Source organism: Salmo salar, chromosome ssa15 (genome assembly GCF_905237065.1).
Source record: "Salmo salar chromosome ssa15, Ssal_v3.1, whole genome shotgun sequence".
NCBI lineage: Eukaryota > Metazoa > Chordata > Actinopteri > Salmoniformes > Salmonidae > Salmo > Salmo salar.
The window spans coordinates 28388009-28409170 of record NC_059456.1 but is presented as its reverse complement, the minus strand read 5'-3'; the positions used below and the strand labels follow the sequence as shown (position 1 = coordinate 28409170).

At 43.5% G+C, this 21162-nt stretch overlaps 1 protein-coding gene across 1 annotated transcript; it reads right to left on the bottom strand.

Moving 5' to 3' along the window:
- Nucleotides 1-2910: 2910 nt before the first annotated feature.
- Nucleotides 2911-18805, bottom strand: LOC106571178 (apolipoprotein B-100). The gene is made up of 26 exons (XM_014143938.2): nucleotides 18551-18805; nucleotides 18181-18225; nucleotides 17009-17121; nucleotides 16728-16873; nucleotides 16348-16495; nucleotides 15733-15885; nucleotides 15088-15212; nucleotides 14870-14955; nucleotides 14250-14700; nucleotides 14008-14125; nucleotides 13742-13888; nucleotides 13257-13498; nucleotides 12929-13151; nucleotides 12635-12808; nucleotides 12331-12534; nucleotides 11962-12129; nucleotides 11493-11698; nucleotides 11207-11389; nucleotides 10965-11095; nucleotides 10666-10861; nucleotides 10373-10545; nucleotides 10055-10230; nucleotides 9820-9935; nucleotides 9310-9683; nucleotides 4361-9057; nucleotides 2911-4231 (listed from the first exon to the last, which is right to left on the bottom strand). Exons 1-26 carry the CDS (start codon nucleotides 18603-18605, stop codon nucleotides 3140-3142), a joined length of 9942 nt encoding a protein of 3313 aa, XP_013999413.2. The 5' UTR covers nucleotides 18606-18805; the 3' UTR covers nucleotides 2911-3139.
- Nucleotides 18806-21162: the final 2357 nt, after the last annotated feature.

Here is a 21162-nt window from a genome sequence, read left to right as displayed (position 1 = left end):
CTGGAAAAACAGCAAAAGAAAGATGCCCAGGGTCCCTGCTCATCTGCGTGAACGTGCCTTAGGCATGAGGCAAGGAGGCATGAGGACTGCAGATGTGGCCAGGGCAACAAATTGCAATGTCCGTACTGTGAGACACCTAAGACAGCGCTACAGGGAGACAGGAAGGACAGCTGATCATCCTCGCAGTGGCAGACCACGTGGAACAACACCTGCACAGGATCGGTACATCCGAACATCACACCTGCAGGACAGGTACAGGATGGCAACAACAACTGCCCGAGTTACACCAGGAACACACAATCCCTCCATCAGTGCTCAGACGGTCTGTAATAAGCTGAGAGAGGCTGGACTGAGGGCTTGTAGGCCTGTTGTAAGGCAGGTCCTCACCAGACATCACCGGCAACAACGGCGCCTATTGGTACAAACCCACCGTCGCTGGACCAGACAGGACTGGCAAAAAGTGCTCTTCTCTGACGAGTCGCGGTTTTGTCTCACCAGGGGTGATGGTCGGATTCACGTTTATCATCGAAGGAATGAGCGTTACACCGAGGTCTGTACTCTGGAGCGGGATCGATTTGGAAGTGGAGGGTCCGTCATGGTCTGGGGCAGTGTGTCACAGCATCACCAGACTGATTCTTGTTGTCATTGCAGGCAATCTCAACGCTGTGCGTTACAGGGAAGATATCCTCCTCCCTCATATGGTACCCTTCCTGCAGGCTCATCCTGACATGACCCTCCAGCATGACAATGCCACCAGCCATACAGCGCGTTCTGTGCATGATTTCCTGCAAGACAGGAATGTCAGTGTTCTGCCATGGCCAGCAAAGAGCCCGGATCTCAATCCCATTGAGCACGTCTGAGACCTGTTGGATCGGAGCGTTAGAGCTAGGGCCATTTCCCCCAGAAATGTCCGGGAACTTGCAGGTGCCTTGGTGGAAGAGGGGGGTAACATCTCACAGCAAGAACTGGCATATCTGGTGCAGTCCATGAAGAGGAGATGCACTGCAGTACTTAATGCAGCTGGTGGCCACACCAGATACTGACTGTTACTTTGGATTTTAACCCCCCCCCCTTTTTGTTCAGGGACACATTATTCAATTTCTGTTAGTCACATGTCTGTGGAACTTGTTCAGTTTATGTCTCAGTTGTTGAATCTTATGTTCATACAAATATTTACACATGTTAAGTTTGCTGAAAAAAGACGCAGTTGACAGAGAGAGGATGTTTCTTTTTTTGCTGAGTTTAGTAACTAAACTCCACTTTGTATCTCTGAATAGTACTAAAAATGAAAATAATGGAACGTTTTAATTGGAAAAGCAATAGAGAAATCAAGGGAACAATTGCCGGCAGCAGGACCATCAATATCTAATCAATGGATCTCCATCCCCCTATGTGCCAACGGGTTTCCCATTTATATGACAAAGAGTAACATCAGACTGTTCTTGTAAATCACAGGGAAGTTGGGATATTAATACCAGTCGTCTTTATGGCTACTACGTATAACAGAGAACTGATCATTATAAACAAAGACCTCTAATGATCTCATAGTCCCTCAATTGAAAGCCTAACATTGAGCTAGCTAGGCCTACACCACAGTACAGCAACTCTCCACTATTTTCATCTCCAACAACATAAAGTACACTACACTTGATACTCTGTTTAAACGCTCCAGTGAAGATGTTTAAAATTACAAATGGTTTTAAATCCAGGCCCATGAAATAGTGTGTGTACCAGGAACAGCAGTTCATGAGCTTGCATGCAAGAATTGAACCCATATATCAATTACACAGACAATATTCTACACAACTACACCGATGGATCACAGTGTGTTTCATGATCACAAAGTTGGTTGTCGTAATACATTTTACATTGACATTTTAGTCATTTAGCAGACACTCTTATCCATAGCAACTTACAGGAGCAATTAGGCTTAAGTGCCTTGCTAAAGGGCACATCGACAGATTTATCACCTAGTCGGCTAGGGGATTAAAAACAGCGACCTTTCAATTAATGGTCCAATGCTCTTAACCGCTAGGCAACCTGCCACCCATAATAATAGTGACGGATGATGATATAGTTTTAGAAGTTCCATTAGGAGGGAGTTGAGGATTTTACCCACTGGCTTTACAGCACTGGGCATACCAGTATCATAACCAAGGACTGTGGAAATTACAATAAAACTTCTCTCCAGAGACACACTAGCAATGAAGTCATTTTTGTCTGCCATAGTCTATATTTAGACCATAGGATTTCATTCAACTTAAGGGTGGGCATGTTTGTTGAAGAAAGTTACATCAGAGTGTTAATGATGGAATGCCATAAGATTGTATGGTTATTAATTACCTGATGAATACAAATGTGATGATGCAGTGAAATATCTTAATACTGTGAAGGACAGTACGTTTTGATAGTTAAGAGAGTGTGTTGTAAAAGTTTTTATAAATTCCTTATTGTTCTAGCTTTTGAACAAGTTTGTGTCAGGCTGTATAATCCCTCATATTAAGAAATAATTCAGTTTCTTTCTCATATTTAGTGTATGAATCCTAGGCATTGGAAACACTCAATAGGTTTTTGACTGCAACAGCATCTTCTTTAGGGCTACTGAAATATTGCTCTGTGTAAAAGTAAAACGTTTAAGTAAAATATATAGTTGTTGTATTTTAGCTAATTATATTTATAAATAGATCAAGTACATTAAATACATAACAGTGTATTTTAGTGTATTACCATAGTACATTTAATTTAATTAAAAAGCTTTGTTTCATAAGGTATTTGACCAAAATCAGAGAGACCCACCAAGGACCCAAGACAACATAGGCTTGATCTGTTAATGTTATTGATTGTGGCCGAGCAAGATAGATGCAAGGTTATGAATGGGTGGGGAGTGATATAGAAAAATGAATCTCGTCATTTGCATGAAATGGTCTTTTATTCATGTTTTTCTTTCAAGTTTAAAAAAAGAACAAGACACATAGGGAGCAAAATGAAAACAGTCAAGTTGGCTGTCTTAACTTGTGAATAATAAACTAAATTAGTAACTTACAAAAAATAAATGGAAATTCATTATAATATGAATAGGCTACATGAGAATAACAGTTATGTTTGCAAGGTGAAAGCCAATGAATTGGGCGTATATGTTTTACATGTCAAGCTGAGCAATGAATGGAATAGGAATTTCAATGTCTATCTGTTTGTCACTCACTGTCACAAAAGGCTCAGCATTTCTGGTAATGTCCTGAAGGAACTCAGTGACCTTGGTGTGGATGGCATTAATACTCTGAATCATGGAGTCAATCCAAGACTGGATGTCAGCGTTGAGCTGCTCAATGGACATTTCAGCAAAGAGGTCGCGATATTCTCGGATAATTCTCTTGGCTTCCTCGATCTGCTGTGCAATATCAGACATGGCATGGGTGCTGATGGCTTCGCTGAAGACGTCACTCATCCACATGGTGAGTTTCTCCACATCCTGAGATTTCAGGGAGATAATGAGCTCTTCGGTTTTCGTCACGGTTAAGCGCAGGAATGCAGACAGCCTGCTCACAATATCCTCCAGAGGGACATCTCCGACTCTCTTCACAATGATGATCACCTGCTCCTGAATCTTCTCAATGGCAGCCATAAGGTCATCCAGGATTTCTCTCCCGCTGACCAGGTTGCTGGAGCCGGGAAGAGTGAATTTGATGTTTCTGATCTGTTCAAGGAGAGCTGCACCGTGGGAGGCAAAGAATTCTGGAACCTTCTTGATAGCTTCCTCAATCAATTCAGCAAAGAATCTACTCAGTTTCTGGTAGGCCTCAAGACCGGACATCTTTCCCTCAAGTCCAGGCATCTGGAACTGGGTCTCTCTCAGGAACTTGATGGCAGCATCGAGCAAAACCTGAACATTCTTCTGGTACTGCCTGAGGACGAACATGACGCTGTCGGAGAGCTTGTCTGTGATGGGTGTAAGGTCCATAGCTGCAATGTTTTCTGCAGCCCTCTTGTAGATGACCTTGCCCTGATCCGTGATCTGTTCTATGCTACCCTCAAGTTTGTCGGCTATCTTCTGGGGAACAGACAGGATATCCTCCATGTAAACTGCTGACATGATCTCAGGCACCTTCGCCTTCACTACCAGGAGCACCTCAGTGGGAACCTCCATATTCCAGGTGGTCTGAACGTTCAGCTTCTCAGAGTTGATCACAGACATTTTCAGGGCCATGATCTCCACATCAGTGGTGGGTTCAGACTGCATGAGAGAATGAAAACAGAAACAGAAATAGGTGAGTGAAACAGCATTGTAAGATGCTCTACATGGCTGTCATGAACACATTGCAAACAGTACTTATCAAGTCATTGAAATGTACACGAGTCTTACCGGGTATCTGCCGTAGAGTCTTCCTTTCACTTGGGCTGGTTTCTTGGCCTGCAGCTGGAGTCCTAGGAGTCCGGCATTTGGAGAAGACACAGAGATGATGAGGCCTTCCTGGGCATTTCCAAAGACCTCCTGGTTGACTTCCAGAGTCCAGAGGGTAGGGACATTGACCTTAGCTGTATTTGTGATGGAGGCATCCATACCGTCGCTATTGAGGCTGATGGTGCTGTCATGGCTGCCCTCAACACACATGGCTTCCAAATTCAGGATAGAGGCCAGTTTCACTCCATTGTTCCTGTTCAAGGTGGCGGTACCATCAATCTTGGCCTTCAGAGCATCAAACTCAGAGGTGGAGGAAGCGTCAAATCGGACAATGATGTCATCCTGATTGAGGACAGCAGCATTTGCCTTCACTGTCAGCACAGCTGTCTTCATGGAGAACTCGTAGGTCAGGTCACCGAAGACAGGGATCATGATGTTGCTCTGCATTTTTGGCAGAGTGATTTTTGGCAGGGTCAGCTTGCTAAGTGCAGATGGAACATGCATAGTAGGCATTGTGATGAGACTGAAGTCAGGCACAGGAATGGTGAAACCAGACACTTCAATATTCAGCACTGGAACTATGTGTGCCGGAACAGTGAGAGTTTTGGGTAGCTCAATGTTGTATTTCTCGTACTCTGCCTTCGCCTGGTCAAATGAGGTAGAGAGAATGGCAACAGCCTTGTCCCTTCCAACGATCATGTTCTTGTTCAGACTTCTGGTGTGCTTGTTGATGGCATTGAAGATTGGCTCCATGTCAATGCCAATGGTGATCATCTCAGGGTTCTTCTTGTATATGAGCTTGGTGTCCATGTCAAAGGTCTGCTGAGGTGTGGTCAAGAGCACACTCAGACCGGTGTCCTCCCACAGAGAGAACTCAGTCCTACCTATGAATTCTACAGCTCTCTTGGGAATGGAGATAGGTTCCCTCAACGCATCAAGGTTCACTTCTCCATTGACCTGGGCGAAGACGTGGATTTCCTGCTCACCATTGTCCATTGTGAAGTAGTGTGAGTATTTGTACTGGTTGAATCGTGCCAGTCCAGTCCAGCTAGCCTGCTGCACTCCAGAGTTGAGGGTAAAGGCAAAGTCATTCTGAAGATCAATCTTTCCAGTCAGCTTGAAGGGAAGCGCAACCTTGGTGTTTTCCTTGTTCTTGGTGTCAAACACAAACTCATAGGGTGTAGCGATGAAGTTGACTGAGTTGGAAATAATTCCCTCAACTTTGCCTACCAGCTCTGTGTTGCAGTAGGCAGTTACCTCAATTTTCAGATCCTGCATCTTAGCCTCTGCTTTCAGCTCAGCAACACTGCTCTTGATAAAGGGAGTTTCGGTCTCAGTGTTGGCTTCAATGATGATGTGACTGAAAATGCTGGCTTCAGCATTCACATTCTGCTTCATTTTCAGGTTGTTGGTGTCGGTTGCCCCAGTGAAGATCAGTTTGACAGTGTTGAGGGACATTACAATCTGCATGTCGTACTTCTGGGTTCCTTCATCGGAGTAATCCTGGATGGCAGATTTACCGTTACCCTCATTGGTAAGAGTCAGAGTGACAATGCCACCTTCCAGGAGAGCAACTGCCTTCTGGGTAATTGCAGCCTCGCTGAAGATGTTGAGAAATGGGAGGTTCACATTGTGGTTGTAGGTGGTCTCCAGTGTGGTAGAGACTCCATTCTCCATGTCGAAGAAGGCATTGCTAACCAGCTCGGCGGTGTAGGGCTCAGTAGTGGCCTTGGCATTGGTCTTGGAGGAAGCCTGGACTGATGTGCCGTAGAAGGCAACTGTTCCTTGGTGGTCCACAGAGAACTCCGTGTGCATGATCTTGATGTTCTCAGAGACAGACAGGTGGCTCATCTTGGGCACAGCAATGTCAACTTTGGCATCCAGGGTGTAGGCGAGCAGATCAAAGGTAGAAGTGGCCTGAGATTTGAGGACAGCGTAGAACTCTGGTGTCACTTCGGTAGTTGTGGCATTCCGGAACTCAGCATTGGTGCTCATACTGTAGTCAGGTGAGATGACACTGAACTCTCCGTTGAGTTTTCCGAAACAGGGGACCCTGCTCAGTTCGATGACTTTCTGTTTCAGCTCCTCGGCGAATGTGTCATAATCAAAAGACCTGATCTTCTCGGTCAGTCTATCGAAATAGACACTGATGTTGTCGACCATTTGCTTGAAGTCAAAGGCATTCAGTTCATTTACAAACTCATTCACATGTGGCATGATTTTGTTCAGCACGACTTGGATATCAATAGACTTAAGAGCATTGCTTGCTGACTGAATGTGTTCTCTGAGCTGGTAGGACTTCATGATTTCCACAACCTCATCCATGATGTTCTCAACCATCTTTTCAACCTCGTAATTGGACAGGATCTCTTCAATTTTGGTGTAAACAGCATTCATCTTGCCAGTGATGTCATTTTTCTTGATCCACCTCATAATAGTGTCCCTGATTGACTTCAGGACATTCATGATTTCTTCAATGGGAATTTTGGCCATCAGTGTAGGAATGTGGATATCAATGCAATTGATGAAGTTCTTCAGGTCCTGAATGAACAGGTTGATGTCGAAGCTCTCAACAACTTGTTTCAGTTCACCCACTTTCCCCTGGATCTTGGCTCTAATTTCGTATTTGGTGTCAATATCCAGCAGCAGGCCTTTGCTGTTTTCCATCGTCATCATCGTGGCAATTTTGACTTGTTCAATGACTGCAGGGAGATGCTCAACAAATGGCAGCTGAATGAAATGGCTGTCAACATTCTTCTCGTACTTCAGGGAACCAGAGATGGCGTATTCCTCGTTTTCACCGGCCTTGTTCAAGATGGTGGTGAAGACAGCTCCTCTCATCTCCATTCCCATCGTTTCAGCATTGTTCACGGCGCTAAGCTCTTGGTTGAATTCATGGTTATTCAGTTTGGATGTCATCTTCATTGAGGCATACTGCTCCTGAGGAGTCAGACGACTGGTGATCTTGTTGTCCAGGTTGGTCTTGACAGAGTCTCCATTTTCCAGCTGGAGGCTGGTGGAGGCCTTGCATTCGTGGGAGTGGGAGAAAGCCAGGGGCTCTGCCTTCAACAGGAACTGGTTGAACAGCTCAATGTTCTGAATTCCAAACATATTCGGAGTTCCGTTGGAGTTGAATAGAGCAGAAATGTCAACCATGAATGGCTCAGCGACAACGTTGACAGTGCTGTCCAAGTTCAGTGCTTGAGAGTTGATGCTAGCCACGCTGTTGAACTTGGTGGACAGACCAGCAACCTCGAGGTCAGCAGTGTGTGTCATCTGAGAGAGTGCATATTTTCCATTGGTGTTGCACTTAGCAGTGGTGGTCATGTCAGCAAAACTGATCTCATAAGTGTGCTTGAAATTGGCCTCTTCGGAAGAGACTCCCTTCAGGCTGCCGGTCAGTTCCATCTTGTAATCCTCTACCTTGAACATAGCCTCGTTGACAAAGTTAATCTCTGTGATCTTGAGGTCGTTTTTCACATTCACAGCAACACCCAAGCGCTGAATGTCGACAGAGATGTCGTGCTTGTAGGTGTTCTCCTTGTTGAAGAAGTTCTCGGTCTTGGAGCGGAGGGCCAGGGATTTAAGAGTGAGAGTCAGGCTGTGTGTGTTCTCAGTCTCCATCTGATACAGTTCAGCGACCAGCTTGTTGGTGAGGGCCAGGCCGTCTTCATTCACCTTCAGGTTCACTCTGTTCATGGTGTTGGCATCGAAGAGATTGCCCTTGAAAATGCTGTTTAGGTAGACCTCAGAGCTTGCCACTTTCCCCTCCAAGTTGAGGTCGGCGGTGGTCTCCCCAAAGGCCCCCTTGGTGTTGACGGACACATGGGCCCCGGTGGTATCGACTCCACCATTGAAGACATTCTCGAAGGTTATGGGGCTGCTTTGGGCGGTGGTGGTGGCACTTGTTGCTAGACCTTCCTGGTTCATCGTCAGAGCAGCCTTGTGGAAGGCGCGGCTGCCGAAGATGTTGACGGAAGCGTCTGCATTGATCTCCAGGCTGGCGGGGTTCAGGGCTCCGGAGAGCAGGGAGTAGGCACGATTCTCGGTATCATCAGCCTGGTTTTCTACCCTGATGATGGCTTCATCCCTGGAGGCAGTGAAGTCCACTTTGCTGCGGATCATTTTCTCTTCAGCCTTGGTCACAGAGTCGGAATGGATCGTCAGCTGGGCCTCTTTGTAGCTGATGCTGAACTTGGTGGTGTGCTTAATGGGGTCGTTGTTCAGGTTGGTCTTGGACTCAATCAGAAGCTGCTCATTAGCATAGCCGGCCTTGAGCTTGTTGACAATCTCCAGGATTGGGGAGTTCACCCTCAGTGTGGACTCGGCTCTGGCTTCTTTCTTCATGTGTTCGAAAGAGAAAGACTGGGAATAGGTGGTGCTGGCAGTCACGGATCCAAGGGTTACACTACCATCCATGTTAGCATCTCCAATGAGCATGTCAGAGGCCAGGGAGGCCTGTGAAGTGATGTCCAGGGATGTCTGCAGACCCAGAGGGCTGAAGACCTGAATCTTGTGGTTGCCTGTGGCTCTCACTTTGTCTGACATACTGACGGTTTCCATTACCTCAAAGCTGGTGTCAATGAGCTTGTGGCTAAGGGAACCATTCAAAATCGCATTCAGAGAGTCTTCTGGCATGTCAGTGATGAGGGCAGTTCCTGTAATGAGACAAAACAAGGGACATGAAGTCACTATAGTACACACAAGGTAAATCAGTCAAACTGACTCAAGGTAGGTTATATTGTATGATCTAATTTGAAGTCATTATGTAACATGTTTCTTTCTTTCCAAACATGATAAAATGGCAATCTGTAAAACTACTAAACATTTCTGATTTGGAAGTTCAATGAACTTTTGTTAAGGTTATAAAAATCAAAAAGGCAAAAAAAAAGTTAAGAGAAAAGGTTTACCTTCAGATGTGAAAGCGAGGAGTTCAATGGGACTGTCAGCCACCACCTTAAACTTGGCAATGTAGCTGGGGGTCTCCACAGAGTTGTTGCCACCGGAGACCATTCCCTCCCAGTTATAGTAGTTGCTGTTCACCTTAGCAGACACTTCAACCATTCCGAAGAGTGGCACAGTGAGCTTGTAGTCGTTGGGGATGGAGAAGGTGGGGACCTGGACCTCCTTGGAGGCAAGCTCCAAACCGACCTGGGGCACGGACAGATGTGGGGTGGTCAGCATGGCAGGGATCCTCAGCTCCTCAGATGACTTTCCTCCGAATGGCATGGGAATGGTGATGGTGACACGGTCCTTGTTGAACTGGTATTTGAATGTGCTCTCACTGTTGAAGGAATGAAATAATGCAAATAGTTTGTTACTATCAGACTATGATACTGGACACTGACATCACATAGAAAATTACTAGGCTCTATAAAAAAGAGACCCAAAAAGAGTTTACTGCTTTCAGATGTTCTTACGATTTCAGGAACAGTCTTTCGGGCATTGTGGGCATCGCCAGCTCTGGCATGTTGTCCTTCAGTGTCTCAACCATGGGAACATCCAAGGTGATCTTGTCCATCCAAATGTTGACGGCCTGTTAAAAAACTATTTTGTTATGTGTTGATCTCCCACCATTGGTTTGACTTCTATGGAAGAATAAAACATAGAAAGAATTGAGGAGACTGTACGAAAAGGATTTGGGTGTTGTCTTACCTCAAGAGATTTGGTGAAGATGTGACGCAGTTTCATGTCGGTCTTGACCACCTGCTTGTCCAGGATGTCCTCAGAGAGCTGCTTCAGCAAGGCTTGGAGGGCTTCGGTATGAGGGATGAGTTTTTGGATCTCAGAACCCATGTCGGACACCAGCTGAACCTCAACCTTGTTCTCATCTAAAAGGAAAATATGTTGTATTATTAGTACATTCAACTTTGAACCTTATGTCCATTGCATACTAGTCAAATAAACATACCACATAAAGATAGACCTCCTCCCTACACAATGGTGTGTTATGAATTTGTAGAATCAGCGTACCGTATTTGAAGATGACTCCCTGAATGGAGGTGGTCTCGGGGAGCTTGATGTCACTCCTGAGCTCCAGGGTGAGTTCCTCTGCACTCTTCATAGTGGCAGTGATAGCTGCGTCAGTCTTGAGGGCAGGGACAACCAGCTGGACCTGCAGCATACTGTCGCTCATGGCCTCAAGCCTGGAGGAAAGAAAACCATCAGAATCTCTTAGTGATTCAATTCATTTCCAACATGTGCTGATCTATGAAGACATGCACCAATGAATGTGGCTAAAGGGGAGGGCTTTTGCGTTTACTTACTTGGCGCGGCCAATTAGAGACAGCTGAGGGATGTTCTTGTTGGTGATGTCGATGGTGATGGACTTTCCATTGGTCTCTGTGAGACCAATCCTGATTCCAGCCTCCACATCATAGTCAGGGATCTGGACGTTGGTGGTCAGGATGTTCCTGTTCCTGTTGTATTTCATGGTGGCAGTGGCCTCAGTGGGTTTAGCACCTAGGGAAACAAGGAGGAAGAGAGTGAGTTGATTTTAACCACTGATTCACACCAAACAGTATGAACCATGGGAAATGTAGTGCTTGGACAGAGATGTTCCTACCCTCCGCTCTCAGTGTCATCCTCACGGTGTCAACCTTCTGGCGTCCCTCCTTTCCCTCGCTGAGGAGGTCATAGGCGAAGGTGGCGGTGTACTCAGAGACCTCGCCAGTGGGCTGGATGTCAAGAGCAAACCTAGAACAGAGAGACTGTTGTTCAGTATGATGCTAGTTTGATCTTCAAATATGGTGCATTAGCAATATCCTTCCATAAACATATCCAGATTCCCTCAAATGTTGTACTTACTTAGTCTCTCCATTGAGAGGGAAATAAGGAGCAGCAGCGTTGTCACCAGCTAAGTTGTAACGGACGGTGGTGCAGTACTTCACTCCAGAGAAGAGAGGGCTGCAGTTCACGACGTTGGTCCTGCCCTCATCCATGGGGGGGATCAGAGTAGCCTGACCAGAGGTAACTGTCAGAATTCTGTTGCTGTTGTTGAAGAAGTGCAAAAGAACAAAAATTAACAAATCATGTGACTTTTGATACATTTACTCAATTGAAAATGAGAATTTGTTGTTTGTTTTTTATGTACCTGACTCTGAAGAGCTGGGTGGAGCCCTGAGGAGCAGGGATACCCAGCTTGATCTGGTTCTGCTCCATGGTGATCTTGGCGTTGACAGCGCTTTCGTGGTACATGTTGGTGTGCATCTCCACAACGGAGCTGGTAAACTCGGGGATGTGGACTCCCATCTGGGTCACAAACTCCACTCCCACAGAGGGCATGAAGGACACTTCCTGCTGTAAAAAGATTGCAGTGAGAGGAACATTACAAAACTCTTATGTATAAATGCCTTCATTATTATAAATGTTTCATATATTATTATTAAAAATGTTTATTACAAATGCTTGAGAATTTTTATACATTTCTACAAACAATTCGATACAAATGTATTAATAGTATGAAAACTACTGTTACTGAAAACTCAACAAAAAATGGAATTAGAATCTTGTGAAAGAATGTTGATTGAGTGCAGGAAGATAACAGAGAGTGGGATATTTACCATGTTGCGGTGAAAGCGGAGGCCTCCCTTAGCTCCAGGAGCAAAGGTACCGGACAGAGAGAACTTCAGAGGGAAGCCAGAGGCAGTTGACAAGGAGAACTTGTTGTCCATGAAGATGTAATGGGCGAACACTTCATTGTCAGTGCCTGACACCATTTTCTGCATGAACTAAACCCAGGAAGAAATGTAATCAATGTCATAACAATAAATACATATAAAATATACCATTCAGCAGAATCTGTTATCCAAAGCGACTTAAAAGTCATACATTCTTGAAAAATGTTATAAACATTAAATTGTTCTTAGCAGGAAAAAACAAGAGGGTTCTTCACACTTGGAGGTACACATATATGTAAACATGTGAATTACCTGCGTGGGCATGTCCTTGAGGAGGATCTCAGCGTACATGGCTGCGTATTGGGCAATGCCCTTCAGCTCGCTGCCCTTGATGTATCCAAGCTCAGTTCCCATGATCCTCAGATAGGCCATGGCTTCAGGGGACTCCTGAGCCTGCAGATCCTTCGCCAGCTTGTTGAAGTTGCGGATAATCTCCCTCATGATGTTCTCTGGGACCTGAAGAAAAGATTTGAGAAGAGTTAACAATGACAATAGTAACACAAACTGAATGCAGTGGAGTAATAACTTTTTTTTTTACAAGATGTGTGGTAATCACCTTTGTTTTCTCATTCTTCAATGGGGCAGCGAAGTTCTTCAGAACCTCGTTCACCTGGTCTGGCATCTTGTCTCCAGCCCAGTACATAGCCTTGGATACGGTGTCAGGGAAGAACCCGCTCTTTCCGAACAGAGCTTCAATGGTTGGCTCAAAGTCTTTTCCCTCTATGCCAATCTATAGACAAAAAAACCCAACGAACAGTCAATTCAATGTAGAGTGGATATAACAAAATCACACTACAAACCTATTATTATGGGTTACTAGACATAAAAACATATTTCTGTTATTACATACCTCCCATATGTCCATGTTATAGCCGAAAGCCTTTAGGGTAGTCTCAAGCATGATCTCCTTGGGCAGTTGGCTGGTGGGATCAAAGATCATGTTTCCTTGCACGCTGGTCTTCATGTTGTTCATGGCAGCATCCATCTTGTAGTTGCGAGACATTGTAGTGTAGTCACCATGAGTGGTTGCCATGGTAGGGTCAGCGAGGACATCAAGGATCTTGTCGCCCAGCCTGGAGATTAGGATTACAGAATATTAAAGATCAGTACTAACACTAGATACTTAACTTTCTTGTATAATATTATGACAGTCTGTTTCAGATGATATTTATACATACTTTATAGTCTCGGGGTCATTGGAGTGGATTATGTTGTAGATGTGAGAGGTCACGAAGGCCTTGACCTGCGCATTCTGCTCCTGGACGTCTGGTTTCTGCTCCTGCATCGACGCCTTCAGTATTTTCTTCACCAGCTCCAGGTCACTTGCCTCAGGTGTCCTCATCAGAATCAGGTAGGCTGCCAGTCTCTTCTGCACGGCACCCTTAGCGTATGAGCTCACCCTCTGGAGGTTAGAGCGCACCTGGAAAGGAAAAACCAAATGGCAGCTAATTAGTCAATGTATTCTTGAAAGGAGAATGTGTGCCACAGTATAGCAGTGCATGGCCCTTATTCACAAAGTCTCAGAGTAGGAGTGGTGATATAGGATCAGCTTGTCTATTTAGATCATAATGAAAAACATTATATGGGGACCTGATCCTAGATCAGCACTCCTACACTCCTTTTTATTCCTTCAAGTTCACTTTGGAGTTTGTATATAGTTTACCTCATCGGTCACAGACATGCGCCTGAAGGCCTGGATGGCAGCGAGCTGGACCTGCAGGGTTGTGGTGGGCTGTCTCATGCACTTCAGCAGGGTGGTCTTCACGGTAGCGTCGGCGGCCTCCATGGCTTCTCCTATGTTGCCAATAATCTGGAGTCCATTACAAATAAAGAGAGAGTCAGATAAGCAGTCAAAGAAGTCAACCTTTCCATGTCATGTGATTATGTGGGAGAAGAACCTAATTAGTTGAGCAACAGGTGACAACATACTCTTAGGGTCAGGAAGGTCAGCTCCTTTTCTCCAGCACAATCAGCACCCAAAAGGGAGGCAAGGAACTCAGACACAGCAGCGATCTCGGGGGTGACTTTGCCCTCAGCCTGGTAGAGCCTAGTAACACAAAACAAGAGGGTGGCAATGAACATTTGGACAATAATATTTATTAAACTAAATTGAAACCGTCAGTCATTGTCTATCAGTCAATAACCAAGTAGAGTATACATTTTGGACTTACTTTCTGACGACATTGCCTAAAGCAAACATGATGGGCTTGCTCTGTTTGTACTGAGCCATGCTGAGCATGTCTTTGACAAGGAGGCGGGAGGGGTTGGGCAGGAGTCCCAGGGCATAGACGGCGGCGTCGACTTCCATAGCTTCAGGCTCGAAGGTCCTGAGGTGCTGGAGCATGGCGCTGCTACACTCAGGGGTACCGCACTGGGCCAGGGCCTGCCAGGTCAGGGTGTCCGATACGGACACCATCTCAGGGACGGCAGGGCTCATAGTCTCACCCTTCAGTCCCCGGAGCTCAGACACGAGTCTCTGGAAGGTGCTGGCGCGCTGGTGGCCCTGGTTGGTCTCGGACAGGATGCTCAGTTCCCTCAGGGTGGCAAGAGCAGCATCTGCTGTCTGGATGGCAGCTTTGTCCTCAGCAGCCTCCATGGGTAGACCCTTGAGGTTGGCCTCATCTTTAGAGAGTAAGATAGAAGACATTTAGTTTTAAAGGTCATTCTGTAAAGGCCGCCTGGTACAGTACACATTCTGTTTATAATTTGGGTAAAAGACGAATTTTGTCCTGCTTTTCTTTTTTTTTTAAAAGGTTGAATAGTAAAGGGAACAAAAAAATGAAATTCTTACTGTGGTTGAAAACTCTTTCATTGATCTTGCTAGTCTCCAGGAGAGTCAAAGTCTGTTTGACCAGTGTTGATACTCCATACTCAGTCCTGCATTTAGGAAGAGGATTGAAGAACATGTGACGAATTCTAAACTGGCCAGGATAAAATCTGGGCTAACATCATTGCAGACTCAGTATTCTATTCATAGGATTAAACAGATTTGAAGTTGTCTGGATTTACTGGTGGGAGAAAGGCAGGAAGATGTGCTTCTCAGTGCAGGACCCAGCAGTCATGTGCTTCTTCTGGTTGTCAAACTTGTAGTTGCAAGTCTGGGTGCTGCTGATCAGCTTGGACAGTGGGTATTGCTGTTGACAGGGAAGCACAATTAAACACTTTGTCAGGAACAATAATCATCATGGGTTTATGGTGTAAATCAAGGTTCCCCAACTGCCGTGATTTTATTTGTCCCCCCCCAAGTAAAAAATAAATAAATAAAAGAGTTAGTTATATATTTTTTCATTGTTGGACATAAAAGACTAAAAACACCAGCAAATCAGCTCCAAGTGATTTTAATTTGGGAAATCTGTTCCAAAGTATTTCCAACAATAATAGAGAGATATATGTGAATGTATACAAATGTAAGCAATGATGATGTTTTAGTCAAATATTTTAATCTGTTTGGTCATCCTGTGGTAAATTTGCAGTCTACAAATGATTTGCAATTATGTTCGGGCCCAGTGACCATCCGCTCAAGAAAAAAATTGGCCCGCGGCTGAATCTATGATATTCTATTAAAATGTAATGCTTAATCGAAGAATGACCAAATGTTTTTTTGTAAATGATCACCATAAAGTTCTCTTTTTGCACGTTTTTCCCCCCTCTTACCATGCCAGAGATGATAGCCAGGGGGCTGGTGTGGTCCCTCTGTGCAATGAAGCTGTCGCATTTGGACAGGTCTCTGGTGACGGTCACGTCAGTGGCGATGTCTTCTTTGGAGTTAACAGCGAAGTTGGTGCCACAAACTCCATGAAGGGTGGCCTGAACGTTGAGAGAGTTTTTGTTAAAGTGAATGACGAACATACATCCATTTCGATTATAAGGTTAACCCAATATACTTCGGTATCTGTGATTCCTTGTCACATGACTGGTACCAAGAAGGATATCTACAAATTATAGATCTAGAATGGTCAACTCAATAAGATAGACCACAGATGGACACACAAAGTTTTGAGATGAAGCTATTAAGGACTTTGACCTGCAGCTTTATCTATGGTGCAGTCATTCTAGGTAGTCATTGTAACAACTTGTTGTTTGGTATTTATCACCCTAGATAGTGGCATCTTATCTGTTTATTATGTAATTTGTATCTTGATACATCACAAACAAAATCAAATTGCCTTGATGACCCAGACCTATATGGACCTGATGACTGTTATGTCACGTCACTGACTAATTGGCTGTGAGCTGGCAGGTGAGGAAATTGCCTTGGTCAGCTCTTACCATGTCCTTGTTCTTCTCTTCCTCCAAAGCAGGCACGATAAGGGCTGAGACAATTCCCCTCTTGATGTTTAAGATGGTGGTGGTCTCATCCTCCTCAGGGAAGAGTTTCACACCTGTCTGTCCCTCAACCATGACCTTCAGGGGGTTCCTGGACAAGAAAGGAGTGATCATCTTACTTCGTATACTCTCATTCTGAAATGAAAAGGAATCTCCACACATTCAGGATCAATGCACAATTTTCTATTTATTTACATTGAGCTTTTGGTCATCAAACCTTCATCAGAGTGAACTAAGTATACTCTTATTCTATCATCTTGGGTTATCAAGCAATAGAAAAGGTCTGTAAATCCCTGTGGGATAAGAGTGACGTGATAACGTACTTCGCCATGGCAGCCTGGAAAGCCTCAGCACCAGCAGCGGGCGCGAACACAGCGGAACCCTCTGTGTCGACGTGGATGACCTCGCTCAGGGAGCACTCTGGGGTGCGCAGGATGAAACTGCATGTTTGGGGCACATCAATTTCAACCTGTGAGAAGAAGGAGAAAAGGAACGGTCAGAGGACTGTCCCTTTAATGTCCCCTTCTGTAAGGGAGGAATGGAAGTTGAGTGAGAGCACAGAAGAGTTGCTGGAAGGCTCTTGGCTCAGCTGTCTGTCACGTACCTTGCAGGTTACTTTAGGGCCATTCTTGAGGTTGGTAGCTCCATTTACGCCATTAAGGGTCTCGGCTTCATACTGGTAAAGAAATCTTCTGAAGTTCTTGAACCTCTTTGCCACTAAAAATAAGGGGGCATAAATTACTAACGTTGCAATTACAGTTATTAGCAAAAGGGGAGCAATACGTAGGGACATGTTATGAAAGACACCTAATCTCTAGTGAGATAAGGAGTTCTGGACTCTATCTTTCGCATGATAAAATTGATAGTGTTGACTTTTGGCAAGTCAACATGACACTGATCGATGATCTCATTATAGAGTTCAAAGTCAAACATTTCAGCTGAGACCAGTGCAAATTGAGTAGACCTAGGTGAAGTAGTGTTCCCTAGAACCGTTGTGAGTACTAGACTACAAGGAGTTGAAACAAAGATTTGCCTATTCCTCTATGGTTTTAACAAGCAGTGATAACTTCTTACAAAATCACTCTCCTTTTTTGTTTGATATCCTGTTTTGGGTTCTGATGACGTCAGAATTAGTCTACGTTAATTATCAGAATTTTACCAGAGAAAAAGCTAAGCGTAAGTTTTGTCCCATCCTGTTCATTCACTCTTTTTAAATGTTTGCAAATTAAGTATAGTCTATAGGCTAATTCACAAAAATTCCATATCATAGTTGTATTGACACAACTCGCTTAGTATCTTAGTCTGGAAAACCATGTAGCTATTTTCATTGTAATCCTGGGGTGAAACTAAATAGCTACAGACAGTAGCTAGCTAGCAAAGTCAACCTGATAGTGATTGGTGATATCATCATAAGAGTTCAAAGTCACACATTTCAGCTGACCAGTGCAAGTTCAGTAGGCCTATGTGAATTTTAGCAATGATCCCTAGAGTTGTTGTGAGTAGGCTACAAGGAGTAAACGTTATAATAAAGATTTTCTTATTCCACTATGGTTTTCGAGTGGAGTCTGGAAGAATACGTATTTTCATTGTAATCGTGAGGTAAAACAAAATCCCCTGAAGCTTGATTCCTAGCTAGCTAGCAATATGGTTGTTTCTCCTCTCTTCTCGTTGACATTTTGCAACTAACTAGTTGAAAACCCATTTTTCCCTAGAGACCATTATCTACTGGAAGAATACCTTCATCTAACATTTAAATAAATAAAAATAAAAACTTACAGAGACAAGTTGGAGATTGTCCCTCAGAATTCCCAATATCTTGCTCTGTGAATAATGAAAATAAAAAAGGATTAGGAAAAAAGTTGAAATACCAGTGCACAGAACATGATCCATTACAGCAATTGTCTGTCTGTAAAATGTATTCAGAGTATCTGCATATTTTCATTATATATATAGGCCTATATGTCAATGACAATTAAAAAAAGTGTAAGTAAGCTACCCAGAATTAGTTATATTGTCTCTTGTTAAATGTAGACCTATTTCAACACAACTGGATGCTTGCAGCACAAAACTACCAAAATGTTTGTGTAGAGAATGAAAATCATGTATTAAAAATGGACCTCAAAAACAATGTGTAAATTGTACTTACGGGCCAAGGCATAGGTGCCTAGCAGCAGCAGAAGGCAGAGCTTAGTATCCCCCATGATGGGTTGGAAGAAGCTCTGTAAGCCTTCGGGATAGAAGAGGAGGACTCTTCACTCTTTCAGTAAAGTTTGATTCCTCTGCTTTGGCTATCTGCTTTTATAGTTCTCACAACCCTCTTTCAGAGATCCAGTACTGCCAGAGTGCCGCCCTGGTTCCAGAGTTCAGGCAGTCCTTGTGGCAGGGCAAAGGTAGGCCTAACTCATTTCACAAACACTCCCAAGACTTGTCAGTCAGCACTGGACTTGATTGGACTCTCTGATTGTATTAGATTAGCTTTTTTATTATAATATTTTTTATTATTGTAATATTTTATTATTATAATTTACAAACTAAGGTTTTTCATGCTTTAGAAACAAGTGATTGAAGTAAGGGGTTGTAAAATAAACTTGTGTATTTTTTTAAACATTGTCACTGGTGCTCAAGCACTGTAGCACATTATTTATCATTGTTACATGTGATTTACTCTATACCTGTTCTGATATTTGTGTTGTATCGATTAATGTGGTCAGATGAGATTGGTGGCCTGCAAGTCACTCAGAACATGCCTACTAACATGAATAATCTACTCTACCAACCAAAATAGGTTAGTTGAATGGATAAACGTAATTGAAAAAATGTGTATTTCAGCCATTTGTTTGCTGTATGCTTAATTATACTTCCCTGAAATTCTATCTACAAGACCCTGAATGCTATTTTACCAACTGAATATCATATGTACACGTTTATAATGGACAGAAGTGTAAACAGAGGCATTTTAATATGTACATTAAGATAAGGCAACAGTAACACAAACACATTTCAGTTGATTAATATAGCGCCCCCCTTGGGCCAATCAAAGGTATTTTGTAAATGCCGGATCTCTATGGCAAGATGCATCATTTACCCAAGTTTCGTTAAAATCAGGCCAGTGGTGTCTGACATATCGTGTGTGACTAACGTATGAATGGACGGAGACGGATCCATAGTCCACCCTTTCACCTCCATAAAGAAATCTATGAACCTCTTTGATCAGGATTCCCAGAATTGCACTCAGTCAGCGGGATGATATTGGCTAGAGTGAGAAGATAACTTAATCAGGCAGACGAACATAATGTGAAGTTGCATAAGTCCTTAAAAGAGTAACCTCAGGACTGCAGAACACTATTATGTACAGAAAATGTTTTGAGTAAACATTTAAGGCTACATAGATAGCATTCATAATTCTAAAAAGCAGGATAAGAGAAAAAGTAGTCAAAGAAAACTGACTCTCAGTGCTTCAGTGTGCACACGTATATACCTTCAATGGCTAAATCAACTGGGATAGAAATCATTTTAATTAAATCTAAAAATGTAAAGAAATACATAGTAAATCAATGTTTATTAACTTACTTCACAGTTGATTTTATGGCAAATTGAAAACTAGAGGCGATCAAGTTTGTGCTGATACAAAGCTGTTTTATTTACTGGTACTCCTTTAGGCATGAACAATGATTACATGAGTGATTAGGCGATATTAACAATAGGTTTATGCCTACCTTAAGCGTTTAAAATAGACCAGGGAGCTCAGAAAGAGGGACACAGAAGGGACATACTGTTGGTCCCATACAGACGAGGGTTGAACATGGGTTGTAGGCCTCATTTTGAATTCAAATGTTTTATGCCGTTCATTTGTGTTGGCATGAACACTTTGCACAACTGCTGTTGTGGTAACACTTGAAAAATGTTCCTCCCCCCTCCTAGCACCCCTCCTCCCAAAACAAACCACCAACAACACATAAACAAACAAACAAAACAACATCAGAACAAACACACAACAACACCACTACCAACACAGTGGTGTAAAGTACTTAAGTAAAAATACTTTAAAGTATTACTTAAGTCGTTTTTTGGGGTATCTGTACTTTACTATTTATATTTTTGACAACTTTTACATTTATTTTCTTTAGCAATGTACTTTTTACTTCATACATTTTCCCTGACACCCAAAAGTAATCGTTACATTTTGAATGCATTGTAGGACAGGAAAATGGTCCATTCACACACTTATCAACTGAACATCCCTGGTCATCCCTACTGCCTCTGATCTGATGGACTCACTGAACATACATGCTTCGTTTGTAAATTATGTCTGAGTGTTGGAGTGTGCCCCTGGCTATACGTACATTTAAAAAACAAGAAAATAGTGGTGTCCAATTTGCTTAATATAAGTGTCACGTCCTGATCCTAGTAAGATGTAATTTTCTATAGTAGAGTAGGTCAGGGCGTGACAGGGGGTGTTTTGGGTTGTTCTATGTTTTCTATTTCTATGTTTAAGTTTTAGTTTTTCTATTTCTATGTTGGGACTGTTTGGGTTGATCTCTAATTGGAGGCAGCTGATCCTCGTTGCCTCTGATTAGAGATCATATTTAAGTAGGGGTTTTTCTTCCTGGGTTTTGTGGGTAGTTGTTTTCCGTTTTGTCTATGTACCTGACGGAACTGTTGGCTGTCGTTTTTGTTAAAGTGTTATCATTAAAAGGAAATATGAGCACTTTACACGCTGCGCCTTGGTCACCTTTATACGACCCGCGTTACAATAAG

Excerpts from the sequence above, each read along its gene's own strand:
- LOC106571178 (XM_014143938.2), bottom strand. The coding sequence starts at position 18,605 with ATGGGGGATACTAAGCTCTGCCTTCTGCTGCTGCTAGGCACCTATGCC. Across the intron at positions 14,701-14,869 it reads TGAAAGAGTTTTCAACCACA|ATGAGGCCAACCTCAAGGGT; the intron begins GTAAGAATTTCA and ends TACTCTCTAAAG. Across the intron at positions 10,231-10,372 it reads GGGAGTCATCTTCAAATACG|ATGAGAACAAGGTTGAGGTT; the intron begins GTACGCTGATTC and ends TTTTCCTTTTAG.